The 26836-nt window shown below is 44.8% G+C and overlaps 1 protein-coding gene across 3 annotated transcripts in view; it reads left to right on the forward strand.

The window, feature by feature from the left end:
* Positions 1-9869: 9869 nt before the first annotated feature.
* The window catches only part of LOC134351029 (leucine-rich repeat transmembrane neuronal protein 4), a 362646-nt gene continuing 345679 nt past the window's right edge, over positions 9870-26836 (forward strand). For all 3 annotated transcript variants that reach the window (XM_063057011.1, XM_063057014.1, XM_063057013.1), the window contains exons 1-2: positions 9870-10284; positions 10660-12182. In XM_063057011.1, coding sequence (XP_062913081.1) covers positions 10281-10284; positions 10660-12182 — 1527 coding nt within the window. In that variant the 5' untranslated portion in view covers positions 9870-10280. The remainder of the gene's footprint in view (positions 10285-10659; positions 12183-26836) is intronic.

A 26836-nucleotide genomic window follows, 5' to 3' on the forward strand; every position in this document is an offset into this window, starting at 1 on the left:
ACCTCTGCTCCGCTTTCCTAAGCAGCATCTGTGGAGAAGAATTTATAGGCAGCATCTGTGGAGAAGAATTTTGGGCTGAGTCCCTTATTTCCAGCATCTGTAGAATGTTTTATGCCCAAACAGTTCTATTTATAATTCTCACATTGCCTATTGCCCAAAGATCAATGGGATAATGACCAATCACTTGCATTAGTTTATTTGCCCATTATCGCATTGTTCTTCTGCAAATGCTGTGTGGAGTACTGGGTGCTGTAATAAACCAGGTTGTTTAAACTTATGAGATGAGTAGACGGGCTAAACATTTCTCATTGCAGTGAGGTCAATAACAAGATGAGTAGGTTTAAACTAATTGAATATGCCACTTGAAACCCTTTTGCAATGGGACATTATTCTGTTCTGTTCATCTGTGGTTATCAGTCTCTCTGTTGAGTATTTCCAGCCTTCTCTCGTGCCTGTTTCAGGTGTCTAGCATAGCATAAAGTACTGAGAAGTAAAATCCAGGGCCCTGAAAAATCTGAAATTGGAGAGTAATTGGTGGAAATATTCAGCAGTTGGAAAGCATTTACGGAGAGGGAAGGCAGAGTTTATGGGTACTCTTCCCGTATATGTTGTCTGATCTCTAAAACAATGAAACATTTTCTATTTCAGTCACCTATCCTTAGTACACAAAATATACCCAATGGTCATTTTATTAGGTCCTCCTGGATCTAAGAGGCCACCGAGTGTATGTTTGTGGTCTTCTGCTGCTGTAGCCCATCCATTTCAAGGTTCAATGTGTTGTGCATTCAGAGATACTCTTCTGCACACCACTGTGGTATAGTTATTTGAGTTGTTCTTGCCTGCTTGACAGCTTGAACCAGGTTAGACAGGTCATTCTCTTCTGACCTGTCTTGTTAACAAGGCATTTTCATCCATAGAACTGTAGCTCACTGGAAGTTTTTCAGAATTCTTGCACCATTCCCCGAAATCGGCGGAGAATATTATGTATGAAAATCCCAGGAGATTAGCTGCAGTTTCTGAGATACTCAAATCTCCCTGTCTGGCACCAACAATCATTCCACAGTCAAAGTCACTTAGATGACATTTATTCCCCATTCTATGTTTGCTCTGAACAACAACTGAACCTTAGCACAATGTCTGCATGGTCTTATGCATTGAGTTGTTGCCACATAATTGGTTGATTAGACATTTGCATTAATGAGCAGGTGTACATGTGTACCTAATAAACCCATGAGTGTAAACCCATGGAATCTTTAGATAAACTATAGAGAGTAAGTGAAGCCTCATCTAGATGTTCCATCAGAAAAGTGGTGCCTTTGACAATGTAGCACTCCCTCGGGCCATTATTTTTATGGTGTTACCAAACAAAGCCTTTGTCCTTGTCTTCACCTCCTCTACTCTATCAACCTAGAAGGAAGACCAGAGGAACAAGCAATTCACTGGTGGGTATCAAATTTGCTGGTGAACGCAGCAGGCCAGGCAGCATCTCTTGGAAGAAGTACAGTTGACGTCTCGGGCCGAGACCCTTCGCCAGGACTAACTGAAGGAAGAGCTAGTAAGAGATTTATAAGTGGGAGGGAGAGGGGGAGATCCAAAATGATAGGAGAAGACAGGAGGGGGAGGGATGGAGCCAACAGCTGGACAGGTGATTGGCAAAAGGGATATGAGAGGATCATGGGACAGGAGGCCCAGGGAGAAGGAAAAGGAGGATGGGGGGAAAAAAACCCAGAGGATGGGCAAGGGGTATAGTCAGAGGGACAGAGGGAGAAAAAGGAGAGAGAGAGAAAGAATGTGTGTATATAAATAAATAACAGATGGGGTACAAGGGTGAGGTGGGGCATTAGCGGAAGTTAGAGAAGTCAATGTTCATGCCATCAGGTTGGAGGCTACCCAGACAGAATATAAGGTGTTGTTCCTCCAACCTGACTGTGGCTTCGTCTTTACAGTACAGGAGGCTGTGGATAGACATATCAGAATGGGAATGGGATGTGGAATTAAAATTTGTGGCCACTGGGAGATCCTGCTTTCTCTGGCGGACAGAGTGTAGGTGTTCAGCAAAGCGGTCTCCCAGTCTGCGTCGGGTCTTGCCAATAGAAGGCCACATTGGGAGCACCGGACACAGTATATCACCCCAGCCGACTCACAGGTGAAGTGTCGCCTCACCTGGAAGGACTGTCTGGGGCCCTGAATGGTGGTAAGGGAGGAAGTGTAAGGGCATGTGTAGCACTTGTTCCGCTTACAAGGATAAGTGCCAGGAGGGAGATCATTGGGGAAGGATGGCGGGGACGAATGGACAAGGGAGTCGCGTAGGGTGCGATCCCTGCGAAAAGCAGAGGGGGCGGGAGGGAAAGATGTGCTTAGTGGTAGGATCCCGTTGGAGGTGGCGGAAGTTACGGAGAATAATATGTTGGACCCGGAGGCTGGTGGGGTGGTAAGTGAGGACCAGGGGAACCCTATTCCTAGTGGGGTGACGGGAGGATTGACTGAGAGCAGATGTGCGTGAAATGGGGGAGATGCGTTTGAGAGCAGAATTGATGGTGGAGGAAGGGAAGCCCCTTTCTTTATAAAAGGAAAACATCTCCCTCGTCCTGGAATGAATAGCCTCATCCTGAGAGCAGATGCGGCGGAGACGGAGGAATTGCGAGAAGGGAATGGCATTTTTGCAAGAGAGAGGGTGAGAAGAGGAATAGTCCAGATAGCTGTGAGAGTCAGTAGGCTTATATTAGACATCAGTAGATAAGCTGTTTCCAGAGATAGAGACAGAAAGATCTAGAAAGGGGAGGGAGGTGTCGGAAATGGACCAGGTAAACTTGAGGGCAGGGTGAAAGTTGGAGGCAAAGTTAATGAAGTCAACGAGCTCAGCATGCGTGCAGGAAGCAGCGCCAATGCAGTTGTCGATGTAGCGAAGGAAAAGTGAGGGACAGATACCAGAATAGGTGTGGAACATAGATTGTTCCACAAAGCCAACAAAAAGACAGGCAGAGCTAGGACCCATACGGGTGCCCATAGCTACACCTTTAGTTTGGAGGAAGTGGGAGGAGCCAAAGGAGAAATTATTAAGAGTAAGGACTAATTCCGCTAGATGGAGCAGAGTGGTGGTAGAGGGGAACTGATTAGGTCTGGAATCCAAAAAGAAGTGGAGAGCTTTGAGACCTTCCTGATGGGGGATGGAAGTATATAGGGACTGGACATCCATGGTGAAAATAAAGTGGTGGGGGCCAGGGAACTTAAAATCATCGAAAAGTTTGAGAGCGTGAGAAGTGTCACGAACATAGGTCGGAAGGGATTGAACAAGGGGGGATAAAACTGTGTCGAGGTATGCAGAAACGAGTTCGGTGGGGCAGGAGCAAGCTGAGACAATAGATCTGCCAGGACAGGCAAGTTTGTGGATCTTGGGTAGGTGGTAGAAACGGGAAGTGCGAGGTGTGGGAACTATAAGGTTGGTAGCAGTGGATGGGAGATCCCCTGAGCAGATAAAGTCAGTGATGGTGTGGGAGACAATGGCCTGGTGCTCCTTAGTGGGGTCACGATCGAGGGGTAAATAAGAGGAAGTATCCGTGAGTTGTCGCTGTGCCTCGGCAAGGTAGAGGTCAGTACGCCAGACTACAACAGCACCCCCCTTATCGGCGGGTTTAATAGTGAGGTTAGGATTAGTGCGGAGGGAGTGGAGAGCAGAGCGTTCGGAAGGAGTAAGGTTGGAATGGGAACAAGGTGTGGTGAAGTCGGGACAGTTGATGTCCCGTCAGCAGTTAGCAATAAAGAGATCCAGAGCAGGCAGAATGGGAATGGGAATGCTCTCACTCCATCCTCCCGTCACCCTACTAGGAATCAGGTTCCCCTGGTCCTCACCTACCACCTCACCAGACTTTGCGTCCAACATGTTATTCTCTGCAACTTCCGCCACCTCCAAAAGGATCCCACCACTAAGCACATCTTTTCCTCCCCCACTCTCTGCTTTCCGCAGGAATCGCTCCTTACGCGACTCCCTTGTCCATTCGTCCCCCCCATCCGTCCCCACCGATCTCCCTCCTGGCACTTATCCTTGTAAGGGGAACAAGTGCTACACATGCCCTTACACTTCCTCCCTTACCACCATTCAGGGCCCCAGACAGTCCTTCCAGGTGAGGCAACACTTCACCTGTGAGTCAGCTGGGGTGATATACTGTGTCCGGTGCTCCCGATGTGGCCTTTTATATATTGGCGAGACCCGACGCAGACTGGGAGACCGCTTTGCTGAACACCTACGCTCTGTCCGCCAGAGAAAGCAGGATCTCCCAGTGGCCACACATTTTAATTCCACATCCCATTCCCATTCTGATATGTTTATCCACGGCCTCCTCTACTGTAAAGATGAAGCCACACTCAGGTTGGAGGAACAACACCTTATATTCCGTCTGGGTAGCCTCCAACCTGATGGCATGAACATAGACTTCTCTAACTTCCGCTAATGCCCCACCTCCCTCTCGTACCCCATCCGTTATTTATTTATATCCACACATTCTTTCTCTCTCTCTCTCCTTTTTCTCCCTCTGTCCCTCTGACTATACCCCTTGCCCATCCTCTGGGTTTTTTCCCCCCATCCCCCTTTTCCTTCTCCCTGGGCCTCCTGTCCCATGATCCTCTCATATCCCTTTTGCCAATCACCAGTCCAGCTCTTGGCTCCATCCCTCCCCCTCCTGTCTTCTCCTATCATTTCGGATCTCCCCCTCCCCCTCCCCCTCCCACTTTCAAATCCCTTACTAGCTCTTCTTTCAGTTAGTCCTGACAAAGGGTCTCGGCCTGAAACGTCGACTGTACCTCTTCCTGGAGATGCTGCCTGACCTGCTGCGTTCACCAGCAAATTTCATGTGTGTTGCTTGAATTTTCAGCATCTGCAGAATTCCTGGTGTTTACTGGTGGGTATCAGTGGGTTGAACAGCATGGAGGGGAAAGGAATGGCTGACATTTCAGGAGGAGAACCTACATCAGGATATAGGTATCCAAACACTATTGACCAAAAATGTCAATGGTTCATTTTTCCCCACAGATGTTGCTTGACCCACTGAGTCTCTGCAGCAGACTGTTCATCGCTCCAGATTCCAGCATCTGCTGTCTTGTGTGTCACCAGAAGGAACAGAGTCCTTAGCATTTACTGAAAATAATACAAAACAACTATTTATCTGTCACTCTTCAATATTTGGGGCTCAGGTGGTTCCAAGGTGAATCAGATGGGACGGTGATGGAGATGCCTCTTATGTACATAGTTCAACATTCAAAGTAAACTTATTATTAAAGTATGTATACGTTACCATATACTACCTTGAGATTCCTTTTCTTGCTCACGTTCACAGTAGGAGAAAGAAATACAATAGAATCAATGAAGAACTCTACACGAAGACTGACAAAAACTAATGTGCAAAAGAAGACAAATTGTTCAAATAAAAAAAGTAATATTGAGAGCGTGAGTTTTAGAGTCCTTGAAAGTGAGTTTATAGATTGTGGATAAGTTCACTATTGAGTTAAGTAAAGTTATCTATGCTGGCTTGGGAGCCTGATGGTATTGGACCAAAGGCTCCTGTACCTCCTTTGTGAAGGCAGCAGCGAGAGGGCAGCATGGCCAGAATTCTGGGGGCCCTTGATGACGGATGCTGCTTTCTTGTGCCAGTGCTCCTTGTAGATGCGCTCAGTGGTGAGGAGGGCTTTGCCTGTGATGGACTGGGCTCTGTCCACCACTTTTTGTTCATGGGCATTAGTGTTTCCACTCCAGGATGTGATGCATTAGACTGTAGAGCAGGGATTCCCAACCCTTTTTTTTTTATACCAGTGAGCCTTACCATGAACTGGAGGGATGGGAGGTCCATGGACCCCAGGTTAGGACACCCTGCTGTAGATGTTAGTGAAAGTTTTAGGTGATATGCCAAATTTATGTAAACTTCTAAGACAGTAGAGGTGCGGATGTGCCTTCTTTGTGATGGTACTTAACGTGCTGGGGCGGGAGATGGTCAATGGGTGTGTTGCTTGTGAGGCTGTCCGCTCCTTCCCATCCCTTACAGTCAACTCACTCAGTGTTGGCATATGCCCAGTCTGAAGGTCTGTGGTGCTGGAGCCTCACCTTTTAACTGTGGTTTAGTATCTACTTCAATCAGAGGATACATTTAAAGCAGGGACTATCATGTCTCCTTTGCAGAAAAGATGCTGCTGCCAGGGTCAGCAGTTCTGCCCATCCTGAACGTCCTTGAGAATGTGATGGTAAGCCACTTTAAACTTACAGTGCTCCCACAGTGCCGTTGGGTATTGGGTGTCATTTTGTATTGTGACTCACCCGCTTCCTCGACACATTTTGCTGTGTGGGTGATCATACAGCTTCCAAAGCAGTTCGCAAAGCGAGCGAGAGGGGTTTTAATGAATAAGATTGGGAAAAATAAACCATTTCTGCTGACAATTTGTAATTGAAATTCAGACTGTGGGTGAAATCAGGTTAAAATACTCCACTCTACTGGTGTCATGTCGTCAACCACAAATTTAATCATAAAGATACATAACTAATTATCAGTATGCAAACTGAATCGCAATGACAAATGTAATTAATAAATTCCAAGATCATGAGCCAAAGACAATGAAAGAACTACAGTGTATTTCCGAGTCAGATGTCTGTGCCTTAATGGGAACCTACAGGGATGGTGTTCACGTGCACCTGCTACCCTTGTCCTTCTCTGACCTGGTATGCAAACACCAATGCCCAAGAATGGAAAAACCTACAAAAGGCAGTGGATGCTACCTGGCCCGTCACAGGAACAGCCCTCCCCACCATTGAGCACATCTGCAAAGAGCACTGCCACAAGAAAGCAGCATCCATCATCAAGGCCCCACATCATCCAGGTCATGCTTTCTTCTTGCTGCCTCTGTTGGGAAGGAGATACAGGAGCCTTAGGTCACAGACCACCAAGTTCAGGAACAATTATTTCCTTTCTAACATCAATCTCCTGAACCAGTGTGGATAACTTCACTTACCTGAACACAGAAGAGAGTTCACAACTCATGGACTCAGTTTCAAGGACTCTATAACTCAGTATTATGTATTTAACAAAATAACACGCACAAAATGCTGGAGGAACTCAACAGGTCAGGCAGCATCGATGAAAATGAATAAACAGTCAACATTTTGGGCCAAGACCTTTCTTCAGGACTGAAAGCGAAAAGGGAAGATGCCAGAATAAAAATGTGGGGGAGGGGAGGGAGGCTAGCTAGAAGGTGATAGGTGAATTCAGTTGGATGGAAAGGTAAAAGGCTGGAGAGGACAAATCTGATTGGAGAGTAGAGTGGACCATAGGAGAAAGGGATGGAGGAGGGAACCGATGGGAGGTGATCAGCAGGTGAAAAGAAATAAGAGGCCAGAAAGGGGAATAGAAGAAGAGGGGAGGGAGAGGGTAAAAGATGTTTTACTGGAAGGAGAAATTGATATCTTTGCCATCAGGTTGGAGGCTACCTAAACGGAATATAAGGTGTTGCTCCTCCATGCTGAGGATGGCCTCATCTTGGCACAAGAGGAAGCCTTGCACCAACATGTGTCACTTTGGACTTCCAGCATCAGCAGTCTTTCTCATGTTTATTTATTTACTAGTTCATTTATTGTTGTTATTATTATATGTTTTTGTTTTGTATTCTCACAGTTCGTCTCCTTTTGCTCATTGGTTGTTGGTTAGTCTTTGGGTGTAGTTTTTCTTTGACGCTATTGTATTTCTTTTTATTACTGTTAATGTCTACAAGAAAATGAATCTCAGGGTAATGTATGGTGTCATATACGTACATTGATAATAAATTTACTTTGAACTTTAAACTTTCATCCCTGGGAATCCCCAGCCCAGGAACGCTCAAAGTGGAGAGGGACATTCTGGGAGGGGAGATGACAACCTTACCTCCATCCACTGGGAGCAAACAGCAGCCTCATGTTCTCAAACTACTCATGCCACCAGTTATATCCAGGCCCATGTATTGAAGTTCCAGTTCAAGTTTATTATCTCTGGAATACTTACCAGTGTATAACTGCCATGAAACTTAGTTGTGTGCATCCGCAGCACAGTACATTACAAATATAAATTACACAAACTTAAATTTATATATAACTTACTCAACAGACAAAACTAAACATCACATTAGTGCAAGTTGGGGAAAATATGTTCCAAGGTAGAATAAGGGCCTTTCCTGCCATTTAAGGATTTGTTGGCAGCAGGGAAGAAGCAGTTGTTGAACCTTGAGATGTGGGCCTTCAGGCTCCTGTACGTCCTGCCTGAAAGTAGCAATGAGAACAGGGTGTCCAGATGGTGTGAACCTAGTGCTGGATGTTGCTTACCAACTGTCTCAGGAAAGAAAGCATGCATCTCCCATCCTGAGGATCTGCCTCAGATTGACTGAGATCGAAAAGGTGGTGAGATGGGTGCTTTGGAGGTCCTACCGAAGAACTCTCGATGACCTCACAAGTCCAACTGTGGGTGTCAAATGAAGCTTTGATAAGTGACACGGCAGTCAAACTCAACCAGTCTTACTGATCTTGGAAACTCTATAGGAGCTTAACCAAAACTAAATATCATCTATCTGAATAGTGTTATTACAGTTTGTGACTCACCCACTTCTTGGGTACATCTAACTGGTTGTTAATGATATAGACAGTTCCAACATCAGCTTGCAAAGGGAAGGGAGGGTCTTTCTTCAATAAGAATGGGGGGGGGGCAAATTAACTATCGCTATTTCCCATTGAAAAATGAAACAATTACTAACTGAAAACAGGCTAAAATATTCCATTTCATGGGAGATGCAGTTATCTACAATAAGAGTTCCAGATACATACGAACTGTGAAATAAATTGAGACAGCAAACGATTTTTTAACAGCACTGCCACTGTGGTTAACAAATTCCAAGTGATTTTGACAGACTACTTATAAATCGGGAGGGTAAAAGAAGAGAGTCGTATTTTAAGTTTCAGCAACTGAACGGTGATGGAGCTGCAAACATTGTGGTGTGCTCCCGGAGGGTGCGGCCGAGAGCTGGTGGTGGTCAGGCCGGGTGTACTTGTAGCTGTTCGCCTTACACAGTGACAAGTCTTCGAAGGCACAAAAGAGAAATAGGCACCCGCGGAATAAACAGGGATGATGGTTTCAGTCTTCGCAGACCTCGGGCTTCGGAGCACACAACAGCGTCTCAGTGCCGTCTCGGAACATCAACCCCCTTTTTTTACTCACCCAGTCACATTCTCATCCGCCCCCATCTCCAAGTTGCCGTTGCACTTGGCAAGACCCGGGGGCATGGCCACCAGCCACAGCCTCATCTCTCCCCCCAACCTTCCCAAACAGAGAGAGAGAGAGAGAGAAAGAGAGAGAGAGAGAGAGACAGAGAGAGAGAGAGAGAGAGAGAGAAAGAGAGAGAGAGAGAGATAGAGAGAGAGAGAGAGAGAGGGAGAGGGAGAGGGAGAGAGAGAGAGAGAGAGAGAGACAGAGAGCTACAATTTAAACACGCACCATTCAGATTCTGGGAGAAATTGCATTAAGTAAAATTACGTTGATGCATGTTTTCAAGAAGTAAATCTGGCATGTCGTAATGCAGCAAGGGCGCATAACTCCAAAGGACCCTTGGCGTTCGAGGGGAGGGGGGGGCACTGAGTCAAGAATTGTTACTTCGCTTTGCAAGGGAGGGGGTTAAGAGGGAGGAAGGGGAGAGCTGTCAGTAGGGCTGATACAGAGAGCAGATCAGCGTGAAACTCAGAGGGAGGGGAGTTTTGGAAGGCGGAGGGGAGAGGAGGGTGGTGGTAGTGGTGGTGGGGGGGGGGGTTCTTATTAGAACGCGTCAGAAGCAGCGGACCTACACAGTGGCGCGCTGGGATGGGAAAGGCGCGTGTGCGTTGCTGTTGAAGTTCCAGTCTTGTCTGTGAGAGGGGAAGGGTAGCGGGAGCGTTGCTGAGCCTGAGCTGCAGGTTCGGATGAAACGGCAGGAGCCCCCCCTCGGAACTGGGCAGCAGAGCAGGAGGGAGGCGGCGCGGCGCTGGGCCAGCCCAGGAATGGGTACCGAAGGCAGGGGCGTGGAGGGATCATCACCCGGGCAAACTTCGCCTCGCCCCCAGCCTTCCCGTGCCGTTCCATGGCTAGCCTGACGGGCTGCCCAGTGCACGGCGCTCCGCTTCCCTGGGGAACTCATTGCTATTCATGGATATCAGCGACCCCGACTCTCTGCCAGTTACAAGCTATCATGCAGCCGGTGGAATAGCAGAGAGAGCGGAATAAGCAGCAGGGATTGGGACCCGCGGCAACAGCATGGGTGAGTGAGGCACCTGTTTAACCCCTTTCCTAACCAGGAGTCGTATTTTCCATTATTATTATCTATGTAGCCGGATTTGACATCTGCATCGTTTAACAAAATAAACAGTGCATTGATTGGCGCGGTTCCCCCTCTGTCGTGGGCTGCTCAAAATAATAACCGGCGTTCATTAACTAATCTTGCGCTCTGGGACATCTGAATGCAACACATATTGCGCCGACGGCTTGTGTTTGCCCTCTCTAATCGGCGCTCTTCTCTCTCTCTCTCTCTCTCTCTCTCTCTCTCTCTCTCTCTCTCTCTCTCTCTCTCTCTCTCTCTCTCTCTCTCTCTCTCTCTCTCTCTCTCTCTCTCTCTCTCTCACTCCCGTCCTTGCAGGTTTCATGAAATATATCATTGCTCCAAGATCTGTGCTGGTCCTGGTTCCCGCGGTGTTACTGACGGCGCTGTCCGGTGCTGAGAGAGTGTGCCCGAGGACATGTCGCTGCGATGGAAAGATAGTCTACTGCGAGTCCCAGGCGTTGCAAGAAATCCCGAGGAACATTTCCTCGGGGTCGCTCGGTCTCTCCCTCCGGTACAACAGCATCAAGTCCCTTAAACCCAACCAGTTCTCCGGGCTAAACCAACTCACCTGGCTCTATCTGGATCACAACTATGTCAACGCGGTGGACGAGAACGCGTTCCAAGGCATCCGCCGGCTGAAAGAGTTAATTCTCAGCTCTAACAAGATCACTCGGCTGCACAATGGCACCTTCCACCCGGTGCCCAATCTACGCAACTTGGATCTCTCCTACAATAAGATGCACGTCTTGCAGTCGCTGCAGTTCAAGGGTTTAAGGAAACTTCAGAGCCTGCACCTGAGATCGAACTCGTTGAAAGCTATACCGGTCCGGGCTTTTCAGGACTGCCGTAACTTGGAGTTCTTGGACCTTGGTTACAACCGGCTCCGCAGTCTGGCGCGGAATGCCTTCGCCGGCCTCATGAAGCTAACCGAGTTACATTTGGAGCATAACCAGTTCTCCAAGGTCAACCTCGCGCACTTCCCACGTTTGTCCAGCCTGCGGACTCTCTATCTCCAATGGAACAGGATCAGGGTTTTCAGCCAAGGGATGTCATGGACATGGAGCTCGCTGCAGAAGTTGGACTTGTCCGGGAACGAGATCCAAGCCATTGTGCCCGGCGTGTTCCAGTGTGTGCCCAACCTGCACAGTCTCCACCTCAACTCCAACAAGCTCACCACCATCAGCCAGGAGATCCTCAGCTCCTGGAACTCCCTGACAACCATCAGCCTCTCTTCCAACATCTGGGAGTGCAACAGGAATATCTGCTCGCTGGTCAACTGGCTGAAAAACTTCCAAGGCTACAGGGAGAGTGCCATGATTTGTGCAGGGCCCAAGTCTCTCCAGGGCTACAACGTCATGGAAGCCGTTGACCACTACAAAATCTGTGCTGGGGTCACCCCGGTTGTCACCCAGAGGCCACAAGGCTCGAAGACAACCCACAGGGCTCTCACTCCCAAGCCGACTGCCGTGGTCAGTAAGCCTCAGCCCCCTGTCTCCATCCATCCTTCCAACGAATCTATCCCTGACCTGGAGCATGACTTTGAACATGTCTCCTTTCACAAGATAATTGCGGGGAGTGTGGCGCTCTTCCTGTCCGTAACCATGATCTTGTTGGTGATCTACGTCTCCTGGAAGAGGTACCCGGCCAGCATGAAGCAGCTGCAACAGCGGTCCCTGATGAAGAGGCGCCGGAAAAAGAAGAGAGAGTGCGAGAGACAAATTAACTCTCCCTTGCAAGAGTACTATGTGGACTACAAGCCAACCAACTCCGAAACGGTGGACGTATTGGTCAATGGAACGGCGGCAGGCACCTACAGACCCGGCTCAAGGGAATGTGAGGTAGGCAGTATTTTCCTTGGGGAGGAGGGCCTCTGAGGCTTTGGTTGGGGGTAAGGTGTGAGCATCTTAGTCTGAACTTCCCCCATCTACAGTTGTGAACACCTGGTCTTGCGTTGTTGCTGCTACTGAACGTACAATTCGGGTACAAGTGTGTGAATCAGTGCCAACTTTCAGCCACTTCTGCCAACAGATGACAGGCCCATGGTCTGGTGTATCAACAGTGTGGCAGAGGTGGGATATCAAATGAGTAACACAGCCTGCACACTGCTGTTAGCCAGATTTCTTGTTACAAGGTGGTGGTTGAATGCAGTACACTACAAGTTTGTGGTTAATAAACAAAAAAATAGAATTCAAATGATTTTCACTCAGGTAAAGGTTCTCCATGCCTTCCACCTTCTTTGGAATTGGTCAGGCAGGTCTTTGCCAATTTGTTCCATGTGTGACACTGGTGCTTTTTGTCCTCTTTGCACGCCTTCTGTGTAGCCAGTGGTATGATGGCATAATGATACTATAACAATTGAGGGACAAACATCCAAGGCATGAATTAAAATTATAATTGTTAATTAAATTATAATTGAAAAGGCAGTGATAGCCATGGAGCTACTGGATTGTCATCAAGAACCATCTGGCTCACTTCGGGGGCAGGAATGTGCCATTTTTACCGGGTCTGGCCTATATGTGACTCCAGTCCCAACATGGTTGACTGCCAGAATAGAGCAGCAGGCCATTCATGGGCTTCAAATCAGTTTTCTTGTTTTGACACAGAAGGAGGTAATTTGGCCCTCTATTCCAATGCTTGAAATTGCCCAGGAGAGCCCCCTCCCTGTGAACGAATGGTAAAGGAAATCCCGTCCCTATAGGCAGCTTCTGCAGTTGAGGTGGGAGCAGAAGTGACGTGCGTGCATCCAGTTTCATGCCAGTGCCCTGAAAAAGATTCTGCCCTGTTAATGAAAATGTATTAATCCATCTGCCAAGGTGCCTGTCAATCACTCGTGATGTGACAGTACCCTGGGTGTTGATGTTCAACCATCTATTAAACAGTGCAGGAGTGGCGACTGTACATCAAGCAAATGAAGCTTGTCATTTTATTATTTTCATGCAGCCTGTTTATTTGCCAGAATCAGATCTTACTTTCCATTAACAAAGAAAGGGCAGTGACTTGACCAGATACACGTGAACAATTCCAATCAGATAAACATGAATCCATCTTTTTAGCATGTTGTGTAGGCCAGTTGCAGTTGGAGTCATTCTTATAAACAGACCATGCAACAGCTGCCTAATGGAATTGGCGCCGAAGTAATGTAATGGTATGGGGACCTTCTGCGATGGAACACCTGCATATCAAAACAGAAGAAATCCTGCAGATGCTGGAAATCCAAAGCATCATTTACAAAATGCCGGAGGAACCCAGTAGGTCGGGCAGCAGCTGTGGAGTGGAATAAATAGTCGCCGTTTCGGGCCAAAACCCTTCTTCAGGTCTGGAAAAGAAGGGGAGAGATGCCAGAATAAGAAGGCGGAGGAGGTGAAGCAGGATGTCTAGAAGGTGATTGGTGAAGCCAAGTGGGAGGGGAAGTTAAAGGGATAGAAAGGAAGAAATCTGATAGGAGGGGAGAGTGGACCATGGGAAAAAGAGGAAAAGGAGGGGTACCAGGCAGAAGTGATAGGCAGGTGAGAAGAGGTAGCAGGCCAGAGTGGGTAATAGAAGAGGGAAGGGGAAAGGACTTTCTTTTTACCTGAAGGAGAAATTGATGTTCATGCTATCAGATTAGAGGCTACCCAGATGGAATGTAAGGTGTTGGTCTTCCACCTTGAGATTAGTCTCATCATGGCACATGAAGAAGCCATGAACTGAGATGTCGGAAGAGGAGTGGAAATAAGTATTAAAATGGCAGGCCACTGGGAAGTTCCACTTTTGGTAGATGGAGAGGAAGTGCTCAACAAAGTGGTTGCCTAATTTTCAATGGGTTTCACCAATGAAGAGGAAGCTGCAGCGAGGGACCTGGATATAATAGATGCCTGTACATCAACTTGCTTTGGTTAACATCTCTATTGCAAATGGGACATTAGGAGGCCAGGCAGCCTCCGTGGAAAGAGAAACACAGAGCTGTTTCAGGTTGAAGACCTTTCGTCAGACTTGAAATGTTAACTCTGTTTCTCTCTTCGCAGATGCTTCCTGAACTTTAGGTGCTTCCAGCATGTGGTGCTTTTATTTCAGAATTCCATCAACTGCAGGCTGTTTATTTATAATTTCTTTTTCCCTAAAAGTACAGTTCCCCAGGCATCTTTGTTTCAACACCTAGTCCAGTGCAACATAAATTGGTCCTGGTCTTGGCTACATTAATTCAAAAGTAGCCTGGCATGAAAATGAAATGCTGCAGATGACACAAATCTGAAATAAAATCAAGAAATGCTGGATATGGTCAGTAGGCTAGACAGCATCAGCGGAGAGAGAGAGACACACAGAATTTGCTGCTTGGGTTAACCTGAAACTAAGAAGGGAAGAAGTGGTGCATAGTTCTTGTTTTTGATCAGGGATGTTGTATGGAGAATGACTCTGGAAAGATATGAACTCCGAAACACCCCGCCAGTATTTAGTGACTAGTTGTGCATTGATTTGTATGCAAGCCCCCTCCAAATTCTGTAAAGGTGGGATATGAACAATTAATATACCTTCATTGCTGCTAATTTCCTGATGCCTTTGCTGGAGGGCATCCTCAATAGGACTACAGCCCTCTCATAGAATCTCAGCATGCCACTATAACGATGACCAATACTAAAGGTCTTGCCGCTGTCTTGCACAGCAGCAGAAGCACACTTCTTATATTTAGTTGAGGAAAAAGATGATATCGGAACCTTCTGAAGGGCTGCCAAATCTTTGAATTATGCCAAAAGGATGGTTTTTGTATACACCGTAAGCAATGACGTGGAACTTGGGTTAATGTCTTGACCAAAACCCAGCAGTTCCTGCAGTGCAATATTGAAAGAAAAAAAGCTGGCATTTATGTAGTGCCTTGACTGGCTCCGTCCAGATGTCCTGAACCACTTTGTCAGAGGATTTTTGACATGTAGTCACTATTGTACGAAATGCAAAAGCCAAATTAATGCTGCAGAGAGCAGCATGATAATGAGCAGATAAACCCAAGAGATTCTGCAGATGCTGGAAATCTTGAGCATCACTCAAAAAATACTAAAGGAACTCAGCAGGTCAGGCAGTATCTATGGAGGGGAATAAACAGTCGACATTTCAGATGCGTCTCGGTCCAAAACGTCTACTGTTTATTCCCCCTCCATAGATGCTGCTTGACTTGCTGAGTTCCTCCAGCATTTTAGGTACGTGGCATAATGAGCAGATAATCTGTTTGCCAATGACAGTTGAAGGTTGTAAGTTCCAGGCAACATGGGGAAATATTACAGTCGCCAGCTGAAGAAGCCAATCCCCCATCTGACAAGATGTCACCTCCAGCAGGGAGGCAACCCCTCACAACCCCTCAGCACTGCCTTGGAGAGCTGGCTAAGACTTTTACACTAGAGTAGGAGTTAAGCCCACAATTGCATGAGTCAGAAGAGAGAGCTTCCTGCTGAGGCACAGCTGATACATGCAATAATGTCAATCTAAGTTTTATAGTTACCTAAGCAACATACATCAAAGTTGCTGGTGAACGCAGCAGGCCAAGCAGCATCTGTAGGAAGAGGTGCAGTCGACGTTTCAGGCCGAGACCCTTCGTCAGGACTCCAGGGTCCTGACGAAGGGTCTTGGCCTGAAACGTCGACTGCACCTCTTCCTACAGATGCTGCTTGGCCTGCTGCGTTCACCAGCAACTTTGATGTATGTTGCTTGAATTTCCAGTATCTGCAGAATTCCTGTTGTTTATAGTTACCTGTTGGATTTGGATCACACACCATAACTTTTACATTGGAAAATGTGGGCAAAGACATTCTGGAGTACAGAAAAGATGCACTATATCATTTAGTGTTATTCCAGTTAAAGTATTCATGGCAAAGGAGTAAAAACGTTCAAAATCTAAGCTTTTTTATGCTTCAATGTATTAGTATTGATGTGTTTATTCTGAAGAAGATCATAGGTTTTTAATTTTAGTTCTAATTACTTGTAGGAGTGATAAGTTGTTCAGCTGATCTAGAAGATAGTAGTTATAGTCATTGTCATACTTTATTGATCCTGGGGGAAATTGGTTTTTGTTACAGTTGCACCATAAATAATAAATAGTAATAAAACCATAAATAGTTAAATAGTAAGATGTAAATTATGCCAGTAAATTATGAAATAAATTCAGGACCAGCCTATTGGCTCAGGGTGTCTGACCCTCCAAGGGAGGAGTTGTAACGTTTGATGGCCTCAGGCAGGAATGACTTCCTATGATGCTTTGTGTTGCATCTCGGTGGAATGAGTCTCTGGCTGAATGTACTGCTGTGCCCACCCAGTACATTATGTAGTGGATGGGAGACATTGTCCAAGATGGCATGCAACTTAGACAGCATCCTCTTTTCAGACACCACCGTCAGAGAGTCTAGTTCCATCCCCACAACATCACTGGCCTTAAGAATGAGTTTGTTGATTCTGTTGGTGTCTGCTACCCTCAACCTGCTGCCCCAGCACACAACAGCAAACATGATAGCACTGGCCACCACAGACTCGTAGAACATCCTCAGCATCGTCCAGCAGATGTTAAAGAACCTCAGTCTCCTCAGGAAATAGAGACGGAAAAGATGTCTGGTTAAATACTCTCAGAAGCCACTTTATTAGGTACACCTATGTGAATATCTAATCAGGAAATCATGTGGCTACAATTAAACATGCAGACATGGTCAAGAGGTTCATCTGGTCACACCAAACATCAGAATGGGGATGAAATGTGAGCTATGTGACTTTAACCATGGAATAATTGTTGGTGCCAGATGAGGTGATTTGAGCATCCTGGCAACTGCTGATCTCCAGGGAATTTCGGACACAACAGTCTCTAGAGCTTACAGAGAATGGTGCAGAAAAAAATAAACATAAAAACATCCAGTGAATGGCTGTTAAGTGGGAAAATATACCTTGCTAATGAGAGAAGTCAGTGAAGAAAGGCCAGCTTGGTTCAAGCTGACAGGAAGGCGATATTAACTCAAATAACCATGCATTGCATCAGTGGTGTGCAGAAGAGCACTTCTGAATACACAAGATATCAAACCTCAAAGTGGAGGGGCTAGAGCAGCAGAAGGACCATAAACATATACCTCCTGTACCTAATAAAGTGGCTACTCATTGTATGTGTTGTAATTTGTTATTAGACAGGACAGACTAGGTCGTGTCCCAGATAATTTTCTTTGAAAGGACCACTATTGATATGAGACAAAAAGCAAGTAAATTAACTATGAATTCATGAGCCCAGCTGCTTTCTTATGTTGCTGATAGTCTCCTACCTACAGTTGTAAAAGAAGTTAATCGAAGATTAAGTTATAATCTAATTTTAATTCTACCCACTAGGCACGACTTCCTATCCTTTGCTTGCAGTGTAAGCAGTTCCATTTTGCCACTACTTTTGAGCTCCCCATTTTATTATATCCAAGTAAATACAGGCACACACAAGAGGGGATAAAAAAAACTTATCTTTGGTTGCCAGCTCTAAGTACTAATTTGGTCACCTTTGTATTCTCTTCCTGCGCACTTATTTGCCTTGCATCAGTTCACGCTGACAATTCTCTGTGCAACTATTGTCTAGGTGTTCTGAGTACAACTGCTTGTTCAGGAATTATTTACCAGTGCAGATCCTTGGGACACTCAGAGATTCGATAATAGCACATCTGATCTCTTGCTCCGTCCCTGGCCTCCTCATTGGGTGATCTAATAATTCACCAAGTTGCCATGTACACCACATAAGGGTGAAAAATTTAGCAAAACATGAGGGGAAACTTCTTCACTCGAAAGGTCATGGGAGTGTGGAACAATCTGACTGCGCAAGTGATGCACGCAAGCTGAATTTCAACATTTAAAAGAAGTCTGGATAGGTACATGGATGGTAGGGGCTTATGGAGGGTTATGGTCCCAGTGCAGGTCGGTGGGAATAGGCAGTTTAAGTGGCTTGGCACAGACTAGATGGGCAGAAGGACCTGTTTCCGTGCTGTACTTTCCATTGACTCTATCACTGGCTCTCAGATTTACACCAGTCACAGCTTGTGACTGGGCTCAACCACACTCAGCTGAATGCAGCTTTCTGAGAGGTAAGTGAAGATGTTTTTCCCACACAGTTAATAAAACTATTAATATTTTAATTAATCTGTATGCTAAACATCTCCTTAAATTAATTTATTATGTTTTTTAAATTTTTTATTAGCATTTAATTTTTAATGTTATTTAAAAGATTTCCAGTTGTATCTAAACATCTCTGATTTTCAGAGATGGTTAGGAACAGTGGAGAAGGTGCATGAGAGTTCAGAAGGCCATCAGATGGCGAGTGTCTGGGGCTATGGCTTCCACCATATGAAACTTAGTCTTCCACTGGACAGATAAGGTAAAAGCATGGTAGGTTGTTGAGAAACAGAAACTATGACTGTGGGCTTCTCAGGAGAGGCAAGCGAGAAGGGGAGACACGTCCAGCATGGTCAATGTCCGTTGGAATCCATGCACAAAGTTCACTTCCAAGACAGTGAACAAAAGTAGTCCAATCCCCCTAATGTGCCAGCACAGTAAACCCTCTGGGAAAAAACGCTACATTATTGTTTTACTCCATTGCAAATATAATCTTAGTAATCTCTTAGGAGCCCCAACTTTCTCGACAACTTGTTCTGGAAAAATTAGACTCAAATGATCATGAATGCCATCGTTCTTAGCTCGTTATGGCAGAAGTGTTAGCTTGAACAAGATCCCAGAAAGGAATGATTTGTTTCAAGATTGCAGGTGCCAGCTCATTCTTCATCCTGTCCATTTTTTGTCTCAAGGCTCATCTGCCTGGCTCATGTTGGAATGGGGCCATAAAATTAAGTTGATTTGCAAAAATTCCTATGGTTTCAGCTAACAGTTAAATGGGGGTCAGCTGAGTTAAATGCTTGAAAAGAGTAACATTAAGGCATTTCATATTGGCTCCAGTATGAAGCTACACACTGTATATCAACAAAAAGCAGCTAAAAACTCTGTTCATTCATTTATTCAGTTACAGAATATAAGCATCATGGGCATTTATTGCCAATCCTTATTTTGTTCCTAAATATACACTCAGAGGCTAATTATTAGGTATCTTCTATACCCAATGAAGTGGCCGCTGTATCAATGTTCATGCTTTTCTGTGCTGTAGCCCATCCACTTTCTAGGTTTGATGTGTTGTGCATTCAGAAATGCTCTTCTGAATACCACTGTTGCAACACATGGTTATTTGATTAACTGTTGCCTTCCTGTCATCTTGAACCAGTCTGGCTATTCTCCTCTGACCTCTTTCATTTACAAGGCATCATTGCCCACAGAACTGCTGCTCACTGGATGACTTCTGTTTTTTGCTTTTTTTTGTACCACTCTCTGTAGACTCTAGAGACTGTTGTGTATGAAAATCCCAGAAGATGAGCAGTTTCAGAAATACTCAGACTACCCCATCTGGCACCAACAATCATTCCACAGTCAGAGTCACTTATATCATGTATCTTCACCATTTTGATGTTTGGTCAGAACAGCGACTGAATCTCTTATTAATGTCTGCATGCTTTTATAGATGGAGTTGCTGCCACAGGATTGGCTGATTAGATATTTGCATTCACGAGCAGGTGTACCTAATAAAGTGGCCACTGAGTGCATCTTTATGATGTATATTTAGTTGGTAGAGTCATACAGAATAGAAACAGATCTGGTGCACCAAGTCTGCAACAACCATGGAATGCTCATTTACATTCATCATATACTGATCTTAATTTTGTTCTCTCCACATTCCCATCAACACACATTCTCCCACCCACCTACACACTAGGTCAATTTGCAGCTGCCAATTATCCGGCCTACATGCTCATCCTTGTGTTGCGAGAGTAAACTGGAGCACCTTAAAGGAATTCACTCAGTCACAAGGAGGACGTTCGACCTCGAACCAGACAGCAGCTGACATTTGGATTGAACCTGGCTCATTGGAGCAGTGAAACAGCAGCCCTACAAGCTCTGATAGCCTCTACTGTTCATAATACACACATAAGTACAATTGAGTACAATTGTACATAAGTACAATTGTCTTTGTCTGCAATCATTGTAGCAGCAATTCAATACACTGCATCACTGAAGCGGTCACACAGGGTCTAACCACTCAGGTGTCGATCCCTGACTAACATTGAGTTGGATTGCTTAGTGTGCAGTGCTGCAGGATAGTTTAAGAGAGTGCAAGAGATTCTGTACATGCTGGAAATCCAGAATAGCACATCCAAAATGCTGGAGGAACTCAGCAGGTTAGGCAGCCTCTATGGAAGGGAATAGAGTCAGTGTTTTTCAGGCCGAGACCCTTCGTCATTTAAAAGAGAGCTGTGTGGATGTGAATCTGGAGTCACATATTGGCTAAACTAGGTAAGAGCAGCCAATTTCTTTTCCTGAAAGGCTTCGGCAACAGGGTGGGCTTTTACAATCAACGCCTGTTTCATGACCATCGTCACAGATCCTAGCTTTTAATTCAATTCTGAGTATTTTAAATAAAATAAATATAATTTTCTCATTCTCTGTGGTGAATAATAGTACAGTTTACTTGAAGCAGAGTCAGAAACCTGTCATCGCACTTGCATGTAGCTTGTCTCAAGTCTTCACCTTTTAAATTTATAATATGTGAATATTTATATAATATATATTTGTAATTAAAGAATTACTGTCCATATGCGGTAATACTTTGGACAATAATTGTTTGATTACAAATTTTCATTGCAATTCCAGTGATTGTTTGGGTGTACATATCTGCGATTTATAAAGCCATTTTTCACTCCAATGAACACGCTGTACTGAAATGCCCATATTGTAGTTCCTCCTGTCATTTTTATTCACTTTAGTAAGACAATTTCCAGGGACATAAACCTTTTTCAAATTGTGGGGAATTATTTTGTGTGTGTGTGTGTGTGTGTGTGTGTGTGTGTGTGTGTGTGTGTGTGTGTGTGTGTAATGCATGTTTATGCATGTGAGTGTGTGTGTGCGTGCTCACATCCATGCTGTATGTTTACTTATGCATGTGTGTGTGTGTTTGAATGTCTGTGGGCATGCTCACATGTATGTGACTGTGTGCCATGTGCACGTATGTTCACATACACGTGTGTGTGCACGCTTATGATTGTGTGTGTGCAGGTACCCATGTATGAATATGTGTTTGAATATGTGTGCATACACGTGCCTGTGAGCATGTATGCTTGTATGCCAATGTGAATTTATCTGTTCAAATACGCATGTGAGTGAGAGTGTGTGTGTGTGTGTGTGTGTGTGTGTGTGTGTGTGTGAGAGACTGTGGACTTCTGAGCATGGATGCATCTGTACAGTATCTCTCTGTCCCTGTATGTGCACACAGATGTGTGGCTCTCTAAATATCTATTTCCATATCACATATATTGCCCTGAAAAAGAATTAGTCCACATTACCTAATGAACTTGTTTACAGTCTCACTAAGAAGGTGAATCCTGAAGATTATGTGCAAAACTAGAATATTTCAGCATTATGTCTAAAACAGTGAAGTCGTGCTAAAGATGAAGGAAGATAATCATTTTCCTGTTTTATAACCTGCTTTCTCTCTGAGGACAGGTAGCTGGGATTTACAAGCAGCTGTCAATCAGCAGTTATTCACGTTTTGTCCTTCATACGTTCCCACTTAAATTGCTCTCCCTCAACAGGGCCCTGAACGATTACGTTAAAGGGAAAGGCCATGTGAAGTGCAGCTTCACGGCAGCAGCTGAGATTAACAATCCTTTGCATTTAGTGAGGAAGTGCGATGTGGGATTGCACAGTTGATGGAATCCCATGGATCCTTAAGTCACATGGCATCAGGAAGTTTGAATAATTAGTAAATAGATTTTCTAAGCAATCATCCATCGCTTTGGATACTTACTGTGAAAGGACTGAATAACTGAAACTGAATTCATGCCTCCAATGTAGTTTACATTTCTCCCAGAATAGAGATGTATTCTATTTAATACATAGAATTCAATGTATTCTAAGTATAGTTACATCATCCAAGGCAAAAACACACAAAATGCTGGGGGAACTCAGCAGGTCAGGCAGCATCACTGGAATCGAATAAACAGTCGACGTTTCAGGCCAAGACCTGTCATCAGGACTGAAAAGGATTGGAGAAGGATGCCACAATAAAAAAAAAGTGGGGCGGGGTGGGGGAAGGGGAAAAAGGCTTAGCTGGAAGGTGATAAGTGAAGCCAGGTGGGTGGGAAATGTCAAGGGCTGGAGAGGAAGGAATCTGATAGGAGAGAGAGTGGACCATGGGAGAAAGGGGAGGAGGAAGGGACCCAAGAGAAGTGATAGGCAGGTGAAAAGATGTAAAAGGCCGGAGTGGGGAACAGAGGAACAGGGGAGGAGGAGGAGGAGGAGGGAAAGAAATTACCGGAAGGAGAAATTGATATTCATGCCATCAGGTTGGAGACAACCCAGATGGAATATAAGTTGTCGCTCCTCCACCCTGAGGTTGGCCTCCTCTTGCCACAAGAATCCAACTATTAAGTTCAAGACCAGATTCCGACACTTTCATTTAATTACGGAAAATCCTATTCTTCGAGGACAGAGTGTCTCCCCTTTCTCATCGCTGTTACTCTCCCACTGTCCCTGACTTGTATAAATAACACCTCAAAAGAATAAAATCCTGCCCCAAGTTAAGGCTCTGCCAGCTTAAATAAGGTGCTGGAACAGGCATTGAAGTTATTTACTGGAGATACAAGGGAATATTCTGTTGAATTTTTGCCACTGTTTGCAGTGCTCAGTTTATAAAATTTACACATTTATATAAACCCAAAATTCTCACAAGTTGGATCATTTTAGCCACTGCTGTGGCACAAAAGTCTTTAATTTGTTTCAACGCCTCTAGCATACAAGGAGAACACTAGACACGTTGCCTGTTGGTGTTGGTAAATAAGCATGCACAAGCACAAATCAGCTGTGCAGAGCAGCCTACTAACACCAATTCTCGGCAAGAGTACACTTGGGTGAAATTATACAGAGTCGAGGGAACAGCACAATAAGAAGGCTGAAGAAGTGTGAAATATAATGCAGGCGGAAGATCAAAACTCATTCCAAGTTTAAAAGGTAGCAGCAAGGCATTGCATCCAAAACCAGGTTTGTTGAGAAACAGAAACAGAAAATGCTGGAAATACTCAACAGGTCAGGCAGCGTCTGCAAATCAAGGAAACAGAACTAATAACTGATGTTAATATCCCTGTCGCAGAACTGGAAAAGAGAGAAAAACACTCAGTTGCAGATTAAATGAAGGGCAGGATGGATAACATGAGGGGATTGTTTCTGATGGCGTGAGGCCATTATTGCCAGGAGCGGAATTAGGTCATTTGGCCCATTGAGTCTGCTCTGCTATTCCATAATGGCTGATATATTATCCTTCTCAACCCCATTCTCCTGCCTTCTCCACATACTAGTCAAGAATCAATCAACTTCTGCTTTAAATATACCCTATGACTTGCCCTCCACAGCCACCTGTGGCAATGAATCCCACAGATTCATCACCCTCTGGCTAAAGCGATTCCTCATCTCTCTTCTAAAGGGATGTGCAGGACTGTGCAAAGGATGTTGGGAATGCTGAGGGCGAAGCGCCATGGGAGGAGTGAGGGACAGGCGGCAGAGAGGGACACCAGATAAGGGTCTTTTAATTCCAAACAGTTGGCTTATCGATTATTACAGAACACATCAAACCTTGAAGTGGATGGGCTACAGCAGCAGAAGACAACAAATACGCACTCGATGGGTACTTTATTAGGTACAGGAGGTAACTAATGAAGTGACCAGTGAGTGTATGCATAACTGTGGATGACAGCAGTACTCTGAATAATATGCCATTGAAATATTGGTCTTCTTGGATAAATTGAATCGTCTTGCAGCCACAATATGCTGTTCCATGATAAGCTGTGCTAAAACCTCCTGAAGCTTTGCATTTTTAACCATTATTTGTACATACTACTCTGTGTTTGAACAATAATCTTCTCCTGACTGAACAAAATCCATGCACCTGCATAAAATGGTCTTTAACAAGCTAAGCACTATACTGAGCTGAATATTTTGTCAGTGCAAATGGGCTGGCTGTTGTTAGTATGCTGAAGTTCCACTTTCCCAAGCTGCACATAAGATTGCTTCCCGATTATTCAATCAGGAGAAAGCAACATGCAAATAAAGCGAAGTACTCCTCAGAAACGACCTACAGGATATTTGTCAGGGAGCAGTGCAGAACTTATAAAGTGGAAAATAAGATCAGTTCAGTGTCTGTCAGTTGAAGAATGATGGTGGCAGATTCAGATTTACACTCAGTGGCCACTTTATTAGGTACCTCCTGTATGATTGAGTGTTTGATTGGCTGATTAGATGTTTGCATGAATGTGTAAGTGTAACTGATAAAGGAGCTTCCAAGTGTATAAAGAAGTGAAAAAAAGATGAGTATATACTGTGTTAGCCAAAGATTTACTGTTTCTTTTAAAATCTTTTTATTATTATTATATTATTCAAAAATAACACGAGTACATCGATGTAAACACAATGTCTCAAGGAAAAAAAAACATTATTTTAAGGATTGAAAAATTTTGGTGGTAATAAAAAAAACCTACTAAGCAGAAAAAGTGGGGAAAAGACCCCATTAGGTGTACAACCCGGAGCCATGCGTCATACAAAAAGCTTCTAAAGATAAACATCAAACCGCCAGTAAGCAAAAAAAATACCAAAAATTTACGATTAGATCATGGAGGAAATCTATCAATTAACTCAAATGATAATAACGAGCAAATGGACCCCATCTTTTCTCAAGATCAAATAAAGATTCAAAGGCTCAGCTTCTAATTTTCTCCAAACTAAGACATAGCATCACTTGAGAGAACCATTGTGACAAAGTGGGAGCTGATGTATCCTTCCACTTCAACAAAATGGCCCTCCTAGCTATCAATGTAACAAATGCAATAACATGTTGGTCAGACACAGAGATACCACAGATATTTTGAGGAATTATTCCAAAAAGCACAGTTAATTTGTTAGGTTGTAAATTAATTTTAAGTGCTTTAGAAATTGTCGAAAAAACTGACTTCCAGAACTGTTCCAGTATAGAACAAAGCCTAGGATTTACTCATCACACATACACCAAAACGTACAGTGAAATATGTTATTTGTGTTAAATGACCTGCACACCCAAGGATGTGCTGGGGGGAGGGGGGGTTGTTTCCTGCAAGTTCGTCACACATTCCGGCACAAACATGACAGGCCCACAGTGTTTCACAGAGCAACACAAGCAGCAGCAACAGCAAGAAAACAAGATAACAACAGCAAAACAAGACCCCCTTCCCTTGCCGTTCATATATCCCGTCAGGTACTCCGCCACAGGACAGGCCAGCTCTGCACCCTCCAGTCCTATCTCACATCACAGTCACAGTGCTGCCTTCAAACAGCTGACCTCTTTTTATTATATGCTGGGATGTGAAAGAATTCCTCGCAGGATTAAGAGTACAAGACATCACAATTTACTTGGATCAGCTTTTGTCAGTTCCACTCAAATTTATGCCTTTGGGTCTCCAGCAAATGACTTCAATGCCTGTTCCCACCAGCACCCCTGATTTTCTTAAGCTGACAGATCTTTAATTTGAAGCAGAGTTTGCTTCTTCTGGGGGGGTTACTTGTCCAACTCTCAGAGGCGATGGAAGGGTAACAGATGAGAAAGGGAAAACATTAGGGGGAGCTTTGTCCTTGAAGAATGACGTGGTTTTCTGAGATTTAACAAAAGCATGGGATTCCAGTCCTGAACTGTACTTGGACTCTCTCTCCTTTGATGTGGCCTATGGAGTATTTATTTAATTTATAGTAAAATGCAAAAGTCTCAGTCTCACACACACACACACACACACACACACACACACACACACACACACACACACACACGCACAAATATATATATATAGAGCTAGGGTGCACAGTACTGTATTTTTTTATGTATTACACTGTACTGCTGTTGCTGCAAAAAAAAACAAATTTCATGACGTATCTGCGGGCTGAGTGGGAAAGGGGCAGGGAAAGGGGAATCATATTTGGGAACAGTAGAAGGGAAAGGACAGGGAGTGGGAAGCACCAGAGTCATTCTGTAATGATCAATAAACCAGTTGCTTGGAATCAAGTGACCTTCCCTGGTGTCTCAGGGCTGGTTGTGTCTGCACCTGCACCACCCCCTCCCTGGCACTCCTTCTCTGCCACCTGCCCCACAGTGCTCGACCCTTGCCATTCCCAACATCCTGCCAGATTAACAAACTCGCTCTATGCTTCACGTTGTGAAGTGCAATACTGTGCAAAAGTCTCAGGCACCCTAGCAATAAATGTCTAAGACTTTTTCACAGTACCATATTTAGAGATGTGGGGCAATAGCAAGCTCTTCCAGCCCAAGGAGACTCCACCACCCAACTCTACCCATGTAAACAATTAAACTACAAACCTGTATGTCTTTTGCATGTAGGAGGAAGCCAGAGCA

Source organism: Mobula hypostoma, chromosome 8 (assembly GCF_963921235.1).
Source record: "Mobula hypostoma chromosome 8, sMobHyp1.1, whole genome shotgun sequence".
In the NCBI taxonomy this organism is placed as follows: Eukaryota; Metazoa; Chordata; class Chondrichthyes; order Myliobatiformes; family Myliobatidae; genus Mobula; species Mobula hypostoma.